We start from the raw sequence: 14,663 nt of genomic DNA, 5'->3' as shown, positions 1-14,663 counted from the left end.
TTTTACCTTCGCTTGGGTCTGACAGATGCTTTTTCGGGAGGCCCGGCGATGATGAATAAATAACCTTTTTCGATACGATCTCCCTTCCTCTCTCTCTCTCTCTCTCTCTCTCTCTCTCTCTCTCTATATTATATATATATATATATATATATATATATATATATATATATATATATATATATATATATATATATCATGTGTTTGCTTGCATCGTTTAGCTTTTTTTGAAGTTATAGCTACCTTTATTTGATGTAATAATTTCACCTTTGAAATGATTTCCTGAGATTCCCATGTTCATCACGAGATTATCTCTTTATCAGACTACCAGAAAGTGAAAAAATTTGTCTAGTCTACTTCGTGAAGTCCTTAGTACCCCATTTTGAGATTGAAGCTTATCTGAAGCCAATCTGGACCAGGCATGGGGGGTTCCATTCAGAAGAAGCTTTGGTAGACCCACTTTGTACCAGTACTGTGATAGGTTCTACTGAGGATTTGTCATTTCAGAATAGCCCTCCTTTAGAATTAGTCTTTGGCAGGCTCTGACGGTTTCAGTAAATGATTTGTGGTTCTTGCCCGCACTTCAAATACTGTATGTGTAGAATTCTCTCTCTCTCTCTCTCTCTCTCTCTCTCTCTCTCTCTCTCTCTCTCTCTCTCTCTCTCTCTCTCTCTCTCTCTCATTTTGGCTTCATATGTGAACAAAAGACTTAAATTATGTAAGACATTTGTTTTCAGATTATTATTATTATTATTGTTATTATTATTATTATTATTATTATTATTATTATTATTATAAAAACCGTTTTACTGAAACACACATGATGAGGTATAAGATTTGAAAAGTATTTAAAAGCAAATAAATTATGCCAATAAAGGATACCTGACCAAATTCGTACTGCACAAGTTGCATGAACTCGTGCGCGCGCGCACAAACAGAAATACACATACACACGTGTTTGTTTTTTGTTTGTGTGTAGTGCTCAGGTGTTCAAGTAAACTTATTTAAACTATTTAAGCGATATCCATATAGCCTACACTCCAGCTAAGTGGGCATCGCATTTTGGTACGAGAAATAACAAATGGGGACTTTCGATGCCTGTATAGTCTCGTTTGTCAACCAAACGGCACAGCAGCGGAGAACTTGCTGTGTTTATGCCTGAATTTTTGATGCTCACCTCTCTCTCCTTGGGTTAGACGAGTGGTTCAAAGTACGATCATAATGGTGGCTTGGTTGGGAGATGAGATGCCGTTACGAATGGACTTTGTGCGTGTTAATTATTTACTTATTTGTTTATTATTTACGTTATTCATATACTTATTTAGTTACTATTTTTGTTATTTATTTGCTTATTTACTTATTTTTAATTGGGGTTGGGAATGGGCGAGCGGTTCCCGTTTCTGGAATGGTAAAAGTTAGAGGAAACGCTTCATAACAGTTGTGTTGGAGAAACTTCAGTGCATGTACATTCTGGCGAAACTGAAATATATCATAGGAGAAGCTGAAGTGTACCTTGGAAATTTTATAATAAGTGAAGTGTATTTAGGTGGTAGAGAAAATTAAATGCACCTTGGAAATTTTCTTCTCTCTTTGTCAGGGTACGACGGTACAAATTAATATAATTCTTCTTTCTTTTTTAAGGTACGACGGTACATATAATTCTTCCTCTCCTCTCTTATTGCCATTCGTCTTCTACTCTTTCTCATTGTAAGACGGTACATGTTACTGCCATTCTACTGCCTTCTTTCTTAGGATATGACGGTATATATCATCATTCTTCCTCTCTTTTTCTTAGGTTACAACGGTACATATTTTCATTATTCTTCCCTCTTTCTCCGGGTACGACGGTACATATTATCATTCTTCTCCTCTCGGCTACAACGGTACATATTATCATTCTTCTCTTCTCAGCTACGACGGTACATATCATTCTTCCCCTCTCTTTCTCAGGCTACGACGGTACATATTTTTATCATTCTTCTCCTCCTCTCTCATTATCATCCGTCTTCTATTCTTTCTCAGGGTAAAACGGAACATATTACTGCCATTCTTTTGCTTTCTTTCTCAAGGTACGACGGTACATAATATCAATTATCATTCTTCTTCTTGTCTCTTTCCCAGGGTACGACGGTCCGCTGCAGTACGCAATGACGGACGGCGTGAGCCCGGACGCCGCCATGACAACCGTCCAAGTCCTCCCCGTCGTTGGACAGACGTCCGACTTCACCGACGACGAGGAAGACAACGCCAACACCAATAACGTCTCAGGTGAGAAGCTGTCTTAGGTTGGGTTAGGTTAGGTCTCTCTCTCTCTCTCTCTCTCTCTCTCTCTCTCTCTCTCTCTCTCTCTCTCTCTCTCTCTGGGGCGACTGGATTCTTTTTCACGAGTACCCCTTTCAATCATTTTTTTTACTTTAAATGTTTTTTTATGGCCACTCTCTCTCTCTCTCTCTCTCTCTCTCTCTCTCTCTCTCTCTGGGACGACTTTCAATTATTATTTTTTTACTTTGATTTCTTAATGGTGCCTTGAGCTTCTTGACATTTACAGTGAAGGATTTTACTCTGAAGGATGTCTCTTTGGCTATACACAGAAAGGAGGTAAAATCCTCATTTCTAAACAGATACTTTTTCCATATCTGTATAATGTTTTCCATATTCATTGCGTCTTCTTTTAATATACTGAAGGATATCCTTTAGGTATCGTTTGTGCAAGACCTTTGTAGCAAACACACCGGATCCTTTTGACAAAACTGGGAGGAACGTCTACAAATTTGCCACTTAATCAGTCTGTTCTGGGAAGAAGGTCAAGGGCCAGAGAACCAGTACTGGCCTCTGTTGGACCTGAGTTTTGTATCCAATATTTTTGAACTTCGACTAATACCTGTGCCCTGTAGGACTCTCCTACTCCACGTTCACATACATCACTGACCCATCCTATCACTCCTGCACAAGACACTAGAAAGGATTTTGTAGAAGGAAGGCCTGATATTCAGAGGTAAGGGTGACTGAGACTTATGTGAAGCTGATAAACTGAATCTCATGAACGATAAATAAGAGAGGAGAGTGACGTCTGTTTAAAGAATGGAAGAATTTACTTATACTTTAGAAGAACGAAGTCGAAATAAAGAGGAAAACTCCACAGCTTAGGAAACATCCATTTGAAGCGAGGGAAGACTTCCCAGACAAATAAATAAATAAACGCCCGGACGAGAAACGCTGAAAGAATACAAAGGATGGTCATTTTCTGCGTCCGGCCCCTCAATACATCTTGTGACCTTAAGTATGGGAGACAATGGGAGTGACCCTGAGAGAGAGAGAGAGAGAGAGAGAGAGAGAGAGAGAGAGAGAGAGAGAGACTCTTATTTTATCTTCCAGATTTCGCGAAATGTCAAGGCAGACATTGCGAAGCATTAGATGATAAAATAGCTGTAGTTATTGCCGCAATTTTGCAAGCCTCTTTTTCGTTTATTACGATGGAGGGCAAGAGCTAGTATATTTCATGCTCAGGGATTTACAAGAGAGAGAGAGAGAGAGAGAGAGAGAGAGAGAGAGAGAGAGAGAGAGGTGGCTTCAAGAAAATTGCTGTCGTTGTTGAATTTTCAACATTAACTTTGTTTTTCCTTTCCCTTTCATTGTCCCATCTTTGAGCCTTTCTTAGTTCTGGAAATCTCTCTCTCTCTCTCTCTCTCTCTCTCTCTCTCTCTCTCACAGCTATCATTACCCCACCCAACCCCACTCCACACCCACTGGATACCAACATTCCCAAAATTGTAGGTACCAACATTCCCAAAATTGTGGCGATGGCTTGGGGCGGGGGGCGGTGTGACACCCTTTTAAGAAAGACATGTACCCTAAAATATTTCATCCCGGAAAAGTGAACGTTTTAAAAAGAGGATGAGATTAACTCTGCCGGTCTGCAGCGGGAGAAATCGTTCCCTTTTGTTCAAAGGAAAAAGGATTTTAATTCCAGGGACCATACGAGACCAGATGCTCTTTTCATTTAAACTCTTAATGTGTACTGCCATGAACTTCCATTTTTTTTTTTTTTTTTTTTTGCAGTTGTGCTTTTTGCCTCTTGAAACATTTCATTTGCGGTCTTTATAAGAAAGCACTGATATTTACTGGCTAAATGTCTTACTGCTTCATGTCACAATTCCTTTCACAATTTCACAAGCTCTTTCATGTTTTCATTTACCCTCTTAATTTATACTGCCATGAACTTCTATTTTTTTTCTAGTTGTGCCTTGTGCCACCTCATGAAACATTTCATTTGTTGCCTTTATAAGAAAGCACACCGAGAGATTTACTGGCCAAATGTCTTACTGTTTCATTTCAGTTTTTAAAAGACTTTCATAATTTCACAAAAGTTTATGTTACTGGATTTATTGGCTCATTGTCTTATTTTGCCATTTCAGTTTTTAAAGGGCTTTCACAATTTCACAAAAGGTTATGGTTTTCCGTGAATTGTCGTGTTGTGTAAAAAAAATATATATTCCAGTTGTAGAGCATTGTTTATCGTGTTTGCGAAAGAGGAATGTTTTTTGTTTGTTTGAAGTTTGTAGTTTGCACCATGGATGATTATTTTGTTAATACGTACCGAAGTTTCCGTGACCATAGCTTTTGCATGTTTTGCTTGTAAAGGAAACCACACTCGAATAGAAATCGAGATTATGTTTTATAAAGGAAAGATTGATTCTATATAATATATATGTGTGTTTAGTGAGTGTGTGTGTATATATATATATATATATATATATATATATATATATATATATATATATATATATATATATATATATATATATATACATACATATACACAAACACACACTCGCACAGACACACACACATATATAATATAGAATCAATCTGCCATACCACCTCAATGAACAAAAGCATTCTCTTGTTCTCTTCTATTGTCAAGAATACAGATAAATTCTTTGTTAGATACTGGTTACTACTTATATCTTTAATTTTCTCTTATAATTTCATGAGTTCCTATAATGCGCTTTCAGCAGTATTCCTGTTTGTTAAATATATTTCCCCTGAACTCAAATTAAGAATATATATGTCTTTTAAGGAAGAACTTCGATAATGGTGTAGTGCATATTTGTATGTGTATACATATATAGGTGCGTGTGTATATATATACATATATATATGTATGTATGTATATATATACACATATAAAATATATATACACACATATATATACACACATATACACATAAATAAATACATACATCCATAGCAAACTCATGATAGTTATGGCTAATACCGCTTCTGAGTCCCGTCTGGTCGTTGCAATAAACCACGGTCACTTTTCACACACAAAAGTCCCTCAGTATAACAGCCCTAACTTTAGTCATAAACGGCTGCAGTCCTGATAACTACTGACTTCAGTAAAAGAGGCTCCTTATCCTCGAAATAACGGTCTCGTAAAAGGCCCTTAGCTCTCTCTCTCTCTCTCTCTCTCTCTCTCTCTCTCTCTCTCTCTCTCTCTCTTCAGAATTTAACGATGAAACTTGATCCATCATGAGCTGGAAATTATTGGCATAGTACCGTAATCCCTCCTAACCCCCTTCTTCCCCTCTCCACCTCCCTCTCCCTCCCTCTCCCTCTCCCTCTCCATCTCCATCTCCTCCCCCCCTCCCTCCCCCACCTTTCCCCTACTCCCCACCTCTCCCCTCCTCCTCCCCCTCCGCCTTGCCCAACTCCCCCCTCCCCATCCCCTTCATTCCCTCTCTCCCTCCTCACTTCCTTTCCCCTTCATCCCTTCCCTCTCTTTCCTACTTCCCCCTCCTTTCCTCTCCTCCCCTCCCCTCCCCTTCCACCTCCCTCCCCCTCTCCCCTCTCCCCGCCCCTGCCTCCCCTTCCCTCCCCTACCCCCTCCCTCCTCCTCCTCCCAGTGTGCCCCAACCCACAAGGCAATACCACTCGTGACCCCTTCTTGACTGAGAAAAGAATGATTGACCGTCGAGAATCCTTTATTGGTAAAAGATTGCCTCATTTTTCCCCCCTCGTTTTTGTGTGCAAAGGAGAATTATGAGCGAATCACTTTTTTTTCTTTTGCAGCGAATGTTATTGTTAATATTATTATTTCGAGTTTTATTGTTTCGTTACTGTTCATTCCAAGAATCACATTGGCAAATACGTTTTATAATTAATACTATTTTGTCTCTGAGAGATAATACTATTCCATCCATGAGAACTAACACCATTTTATCTCCGAAAATCAATACTATTTGATCTCTGAGAACCAATACTATTTTATCTCTGAAAATCAATACTGTGTGATCTCTGAGAACCAATATGAGAACCAATACTATTTTATCTCTGATAATCAACAATACTATGTGATCTCTGAGAACCAATACTATTTTATCTCTGAAAATCAATACTATTTGATCTCTGAGAACCAATACTATTTTATCTCTGATAATCAACAATACTATCTGATCTCTGAGAACTAGTACTATTTTATCTCTGATAATCAACAATACTATCTGATCTCTGAGAACCAATACTATATTGTTATTATTTGTAAGATAGAATTATCCATTTTAATCTGGGTAATTAGATTTTCCATACATGTGTTAATCAGTTTTTTTTTGCTGTGAGAAATTATACCTAAAGACCTTTATATATATATATATATATATATATATATATATATATATATATATATATATATATATATATATATATATATATATATATGTCAGATTATTTGGTGATTATGATGCTGGAAGTTTTATCATTTTAAAAGGATGTGCTGAAAAGTTTGTTTGTGTTTCCTTATTTACCTTATATGTGTTGTTGTTATTATTATTATTATTATTATTATTATTATTATTATTATTATTATTATTATTATTATTATTATTGTCAGAATACTGACGCTGAATAATTCCTAATGTTTTGAAGATAGAGTTCGGAATTTGCAGAGAATAATACGCTTATGGAGGAACAAAAATTACAAAATGTAATTAATGCCAGTGTTCCTCTCCTCCCCACACACCCCATCCTCCAAATTACCAGAATCCCTGGAAAGGATTGATTCCAAATTTAAAATCAATCTGCGCTTAATTAGGGTTTTATTTGACTTTGAAATGTAGGCTGTCAAGCCAAGTGCTGGGGCACTTACGGTCATTTAACCCTACAGTGAAAAGAGGGCGTTGGAGTGGTTGGACAGCAATATGAAGAGCTCCAGATTATATAGGGGATGAGATAGAAGGATCTAACGGTGGAAATAATAGAGACGCGAAGAAAGGAAGGAGAATGGCGGATAAGTAAAAGGCTAAAAATGGATACAGCTGTAGGCCAAAGGAAAGCTGCAAATACCTTTTGTGATAAGTAATATATGTTAGCCACAACGCCATGTTACCTTTCTCGATTTTTTCACATTTTGGAAACGTTTGTCTCTACTAAGCCTCGATCCAAATGAAGATAAGTGAAGTTATTCTGATGCTCGGCCGAGACTCGGTCTCGGGCCTGGGTATCAGTAATGCTCATGGTGCACCACGTGAGGTGCACCGACGGCACTAACCCCTTTCTAACTGCTTCACGGGCCTGAATTGAGATTTCATATCCGTAAAAAATTATTATTATTATTATTATTATTATTATAATTATTATTATTATTATTATTATTATTATATTTTGCTATACAATTATAGTTACTCACGGTTCAATTCCACTTTAGAAATAAGTGAAGATCAAAGTGTAACACGTCGAAACCTTCCCTTCTCCCCCGCCCCCACCCACCCAGTATCTTTCCATCTGAATTTGTGGGAGGGGATGGATGGCGCCTAATCCCGCCTTGTATCTCCGAATAGCGGATGTATCGAAAAGCAGCGTGAAAGCGCTTTAGCTGCTTAAAAGAGAATCCCCAATTGAGCTCAGGCCGAGCGTTTGATTCGTTCGCTCTTAATGGAAGAAGGAAAAAAGTAGAACAAATCCAGGGCGATTTTGTTCTCTCGTTAATTTTGCTTTTTTCCGTTTTTAGACTGCGCAAAAACTCCTGCGCAGTTTTGTCTCCAGTTTTTTTTTATTATTTAATCTTATTAACTTTTTTGTCTTATGGAAATGGAAAAGGGAATGTAAAATTTATGCCAAAGCCAAGCGTGGGACCTATGAGGTCATTCAGCGCTGAAAGGGTAATTTAGAGTAAAGAAAATTTTAAAAGTGTACCAGGAGGAAAACATCGCAGTTCCACTATGAAACAGTTGTTAGGAGATGGTGGAAACAAAGTTGGAATAAAGAGAAAATGAACGGATTTACAGTAAAAGGAATGAGTGTATATATACTGTATATACACACATATATACATATTTATATAGTATATATATACACTCAGGCACTCAGGGCTCCTTGTCAAAGAAGGATTTCAATTCGTTTGACCAAAGTTATCTATTGTAAGGCTTAGGATATAACTTTTCTGTATTATTATTATTATTTTTATTTTTATTAATAATATTATTATTATTATTATTATTATTATTATTATTATTATTATTATTATTATTATTATTATTATTATTATTATTATTATTATTATTATTATTATTATTATTATTATTATTCAGAATAGAAACCCTATTCATATGGAACAATCCCACCACAGGGGCCATTGACTTGAAATTTAATCTTCCAAATAATATGACGTTCATTAGAAAGAAGTAACACAAGGTAATGGGAAATGTAGAACGATGAGATTACTTATTCAAAAAGAAAAAATAAGTTAGCAAATGAATAAACTGATAAAAAAAGAAAATAGTTTGAAAGGCACAATGGGTTTCAAGGGAACGTCTCCAGTCCCCCCTTCTGTCACCAAGGATCGAACCCAGGACCTTGTGGGAACTGAATCCCTCCACTAGGGTAGGACGTTACTGATTGCACCACCAGACCCCTTCGGCCCCTAGCTGCAACCCCTTTCATTCCTTTTACTGTACCTCCGTTCATATTTTCTTTCTTCCATCTTGCTATCCACCCTCTCCTGACAATATTGTTCCATAGTGCAACTGCGAGGTTTCCCTCCTGTTACTGTTCTATTCTACAGCACCACCCCTAAAAAGCTAAACCCATTAAAGCTAAAGCTTCATTCCGAACGATTGATGATTGATCCACTAGCAAAGAATGTCACTTCATTAGCGAGAAGTTCAAAGCTTCATCAATGATACGCTGGATTAACTTCGCCGCTTATCAACCGGTCCCAAATGGTCCTCTGCTCGGCTCAGTTAGGGATTAATCGCTTCGACTGAAATTGATGGTGTGTACCGGAGGGAGTATCTCGCTTCTCTCGATATTCATGGTGGGTGTGACCTTTTGACCCCGAGGTTAATGATAGAGGGAGAAGCGAGAACTTTCAACTCTGCCGGTATTGACGGAGCGAAATGGAACTTGGTCGAGTTTTGGTTTTGATGGAGTAAAACTTCGTCGAGTTTTGGTTTTGATGGAGTAAAGGGGAACTCCGTCGAGTTTTGGTTTTGATAGAGTAAAGTGAAACTTCGTCGAGTTTGGTTATGATGGAGTAAAGTGGAACTTCGCCGAGTTTTGGTTTTGATGGAGTAAAGGGGAACTTCGTCGAGTTTTGGCTTTGATGGAGTAAAGCGGAACTTGGTCGAGTTTTGGTTTTGATGGAGTAAAGTGGAACTTCGTCGAGTTTTGGTTTCGATGGAGTAAAGTGGAACTTCGTCGAGTTTTGGTTTTGATGGAGTAAAGTGGAACTTGGTCAAGTTTTGGTTTTGATGGAGTAAAGTGGAACTTGGTCGAGTTTTGGTTTTGATGGAGTAAAGTGGAATCTCGTAGAGTTTTGATTTTGATGGAGTAAAGTGGAACTTCGTCTAGTTTTGATTTTGGTGGAGTAAAGGGGAATTTGGTCGAGTTTTGGTTTTGATGGAGTAAAGTGGAATCTCGTCAAGTTTTGGTTTTGATGTAGTAAAATGGAATCCCGTCAAGTTTTGGTTTTGATGGAGTAAAGTGGAATCTCGTCGAGTTTTGGTTTTGATGGAGTAAAGTGGAATCTCGTCGAGTTTTGGTTTTGATGGAGTAAAGTGGAATCTCGTCAAGTTTTGGTTTTGATGGAGTAAAGTGGAATCTCGTCAAGTTTTGGTTTTGATGGAGTAAAGTGGAATCTCGTCAAGTTTTTGGTTCTGATGGAGTGAAGTGGAATCTCGTCGAGTTTTGGTTTTGATGGAGTAAAGTGGAACTTCGTCGAGTTTTGGTTTTCTGCATAAGATATCATAGATGGAAACGTTTTTTAATAAATTAGTATCTATGGTTGCTGCCACCATCATCAACAAAAAAAAAGATGACTTACTTGCACCTCGTAATTTTATCAAAATAAACTTTAATTTCAAGGACGCAGTCTAAAAGTTTCGTTCACGCCGTTCCTTAAGGAGAGCTTAACAAGACGAAATTTACTGTCGCCGATTTTTGAAGTAAAGGTTAAAGTATTTATTTTCCCAGCTATATTGTCAGAGTAAATCTGTGTCTACTTCTTCTTAACTTGGGCTTCAGAATAATTATGTTGGTTCTGAAAAAAGAATTATTAACAGTCACAGACCTCACTAGTCTCCATAGAAAATTTTACGTATCATTCTTCTCTTCTTTTGAAGTTATGTGTCTTAGTTAATTGTTTCTTTATCATGTTTCCACCAGTGTTGTTTTTCTCGTAATAAGCTCGATCCTGAGACTATAGAATAGGTAAAGAGAGAGAGAGAGAGAGAGAGAGAGAGAGAGAGAGAGAGAGAGAGAGGAGAAAATATGTTCATACTTGTCACAGCATCAGTGACTGCTTTCCATTGTACAAACCCGACGCAACAGACAAGCAGTCAAAGCAGATGCGGACCGCAACAAAATATTGACAAATAAATGCTTTCGGAAAGGGGGGAGAGAGAGAGAGAGAGAGAGAGAGAGAGAGAGAGAGAGAGAGAGACAAGACTAGACTAGACTAGACTCCATGAGCATTTATACGAATGTGCTCGCTGAGGAGAGTTCAATCTGACAGAGTGGAGTTTTTTTTTTTTTTTGGGGGGGCGGTTGGCGGGTAGGGGATGGGGACTGATAGTAGGGGTGGGGGAGAGAGAGAGAGAGAGAGAGAGAGAGAGAGAGAGAGAGAGGAGCCTCCATAAAATATGTCGGAAGGAAGAGAAGTGACACCACGCTATTTTTTTTTCCAGCGTTTTATGTTGGCGATCATCCCTCTCGCATGTTCTTGGTCATATCCGAATCCTATTAAGTCATGGAAGATTTTGATGGCCGGCTGGTCTCTGGCGGTTAGTGTGGTGTTTGACTTGCTGTATTTCCCTGATTATGTTCCCTTTTATGTTTGCAACTACTACTTTGTCTCGTGTGTGCGTTTGTCTGTATGTCTGTCTGTCTTTGTTAGTTCACGTGCGAGTAAGCTTACTTTATGTTAATGTGTTTGTGATAATATGAATTTATATTTATACACATATATATATACATATACATGTATATATAAAATATATATATATATATATATATATGTATATATATATATATATATATATATATATATATATATATATATATATATATATATATATATATATATTTATAGACTACAAACTAAATACACACATCGTTAGGAAACTCTGAAACTCCCAAGTAACTCATGTTTGCAAATACAGCGGGTATCAAATATAATAACTATAACCTTAAATAATGTATAACTGTTCACTCCTACTTCAGAAAAAATCGTCCTTTCAGATAATAAATCACTGTTGTTTTTTAACTGTTTTTTAATACAATAACTGCGTCCAAAACAAAATAACCAGTGTTTCTGTATACTGCCTATCTCCTTTTTTTTTTATTAAGCATTGAAAGTTTAAAACAATGATGCTTTATTTATGAAAGATATTTGCTAGCGGCTCTGAAATTTTTTTTCTGAATATTCATATTTTTATCTTGGGTAAGGAAGCCAAGAAAGTTTTTAATGAGGAGGCGAAGGTCATTATATGTATATATATTTTTTGTTCGGTTCTGTGAAGGAAATGGCCCTATAAGACTCGGGGCAGTGTGGGGGTGGGGTAGGGGCAGGTGGGGGGTTCTCCTGGATTTTGGCCAGAGAAATCCTATTTTATTTTAGGACTCTCTCGAAAAACCTATCATGATATTTACGATTTTCATGATGTGGGTCATTTTTAAACTATCTTTCTCTCTCTCTCGCTCTCTCTGTGTAACAAACACACAAAACTGATGAAGTAACTGAAAATTTATCTCTCTCTCTCTCTCTCTCTCTCTCTCTCTCTCTCTCTCTCTCTCTCTCTCTCTCTCTCTCTCACACACACACACACACACACACACACACACACACACACACACATCAGATTGGTGAAATAACTGTAAATTATAAATTTTGGCCATCTCGAAGTTACCTGATTTTACCAATATTTGAAAGCTCTTGTCTCTCTCTCTCTCTCTCTCTCTCTCTCTCTCTCTCTCTCTCTCTCTCACACACACACACACACACACACACACACACACACACACACACACACACAGATTGGTGAAATAACTGTAAATTATAAATTTTGGCCATCTCAAGTTACCTGATTTTACCAATATTTGAAAGCTCTTGTCTCTCTCTCTCTCTCTCTCTCTCTCTCAATCTTGTTCGTGTATTTGTGATCCTATGTTTATGAACGATCGTAGGATATTTTGAAATCTCAAAATTAAATTAAAAGATATTTAGAACATATGTAGCATGGAAAGTTACTCAGTTTGAAAATGAATAAACGCCTTTTGCTTGCCGAAATGCAATATTACTGTTTACGAAATTTTTATTAGAAAAGTTTTTCATAAAAAATCAAGAACATTGTTTTTGGTTGACTTATATTTTTTTTATTTTGTTTTTTATAGTTGTCATAAGTATTATTCGTTAGCAACAACATCGGTTTTGTTTAAATCTCCCCCCTCCACGTCTTTTTTTTAATTAATGTGAAAGGATACCCTCCCGTTTTTTCGTGGGACCATCTTCTTGAGTATTATTTGAACCCTTTTTTTTTTTTTTTTTGAAAACGCGGAAAACTTCAACCGCTCGCTCGTTCGTAATTCGTCTTAGGTGAAACTTCCGTAGTTTTCCCTCCCGTTTTTCCGGAAGAGAAACTTATTTTCTACAAATATTGTCTGTAAAATCTTCGGTTGGAACTCCTAGTTTCAGAACTTGGCTTGGAACAATTTAATTTCGGGTTCAGCCGCGGAATATTTAAGACCTCGACCGGAAAGTGAAATTGTTATAATTTCACTGTTCTTGTCTTTCACCTCGAAATATATAAAAATGATGTAACCATGGGGGATTTTATATATATATATATATATATATATATATATATATATATATATATATACATACATATATATATATATATATGTGTGTGTGTGTGTGTGTGTGTGTATGTATATGTGTGTCTATATATTATACACACATATATTATATATATATATATATATATATATATATATATATATATATATATATATATATACATATACATACATACATACACACGAAAGGAGATCTTTGTGCTAATGTGCCTTGTTACGCTTACCTTGTCATCACAACACATGCAGCACGGTTCAAGAGTTATAGAAACTGGGTACGAAGTTAGAGCATCTTGCAGAGATGTTCATGAAAGGAGGTCGTGTTGCACTTACCCTGTCGTCGATATTCATCTTGCAAGGTCAGTTGATTTCCAGTCAGACTTGGTGCAGCGGAGACCGTGCATAGATAGATGTTCAGAAAGGTGAATACAATCTATCTCTGATTGTCGAGGTGACCGTCAGAATATATTCCAGCTGAAGGGAGACAGTCTTCCTCTTCGTCCATCTGTCTGTGTCTGACGTCGTGTCTGTCATGCCTGCTTTATCATAACTCCTCCTCTGTGGTTAAAGTGATTTCGATAAAACTGTTGCAAAACTAGACCACCATGTATAGATGTGCCTGAAGGGAGGTCGTCCATTTGTTTATTCATTGTTGCTGTCATACTTACTCCTGCACAGTTAAAGGGATTTGGTGCATAGATTTTACCTGAAGAGAAATCTGACATATGCCTAGCTGTTTTCCGCCCATTATTTTCCTCGTAGGGGATAGCGCCGTCAGTGCATTTCACTCGGTGCACTGTAGGCATTAATGAAGGTTATTTGCAGCATCCCTTCGGGCCCCAGCTGCAACTCCTTTCACTCTTTTTACTGTACTCTGTCTTCCATATTTTTTTCCACCCTCTCGTATTTTCCGAAACTGAGAGAAGCATCGTTTACACAAATAAACGTGTGTTGAAGCAATAAACTCCCGTAGCATTTTGAAATGTATTCCGAGAACGTTAGACAAATGTCAGGGTGGGGACGCCAACCCGTGTAATAGCAAATTTTCAGAATAATCTGTTGACAAACAATGCTTTTATCTTTGAGTGTCAACAACAAGGAATAGAAAGAATGAAGATGAGACGGAGAGCAGGATTGTATAACTCTCCCAAAAACTAAAGTCTATCAAAGCGGAAAGCGATGCGCTTTGTGGCATGTCATTTTTTTTTATGTAGCGGCAAGTGTAACGGAGGCGAATACGTCATTCATGTTTGTTCTCAGCTGACATTGTGTGTGTGTGTGCGAGAGAGAGAGAGAGAGAGAGAGAGAGAGAGAGA

The 14,663-nt window shown here is 37.4% G+C and overlaps 1 protein-coding gene across 8 annotated transcripts in view; it reads left to right on the top strand.

Annotated features, from left to right (window-relative positions):
• ktub (Tub domain-containing protein ktub) overlaps positions 1-14,663 on the top strand; it is a 506,836-nt gene that overhangs the window by 471,531 nt on the left and 20,642 nt on the right. For all 8 annotated transcript variants that reach the window (XM_067096900.1, XM_067096899.1, XM_067096897.1 and 5 more), the window contains one exon: positions 2,119-2,265. In XM_067096900.1, the coding sequence (XP_066953001.1) occupies positions 2,119-2,265 (147 nt within the window). The remainder of the gene's footprint in view (positions 1-2,118; positions 2,266-14,663) is intronic.

This window comes from Macrobrachium rosenbergii, chromosome 53, assembly GCF_040412425.1.
Source record: "Macrobrachium rosenbergii isolate ZJJX-2024 chromosome 53, ASM4041242v1, whole genome shotgun sequence".
NCBI classification, from domain to species: Eukaryota; Metazoa; Arthropoda; class Malacostraca; order Decapoda; family Palaemonidae; genus Macrobrachium; species Macrobrachium rosenbergii.
Note: the sequence above shows the minus strand (reverse complement) of the source record. Positions and strands in the feature narration are given on the sequence as shown.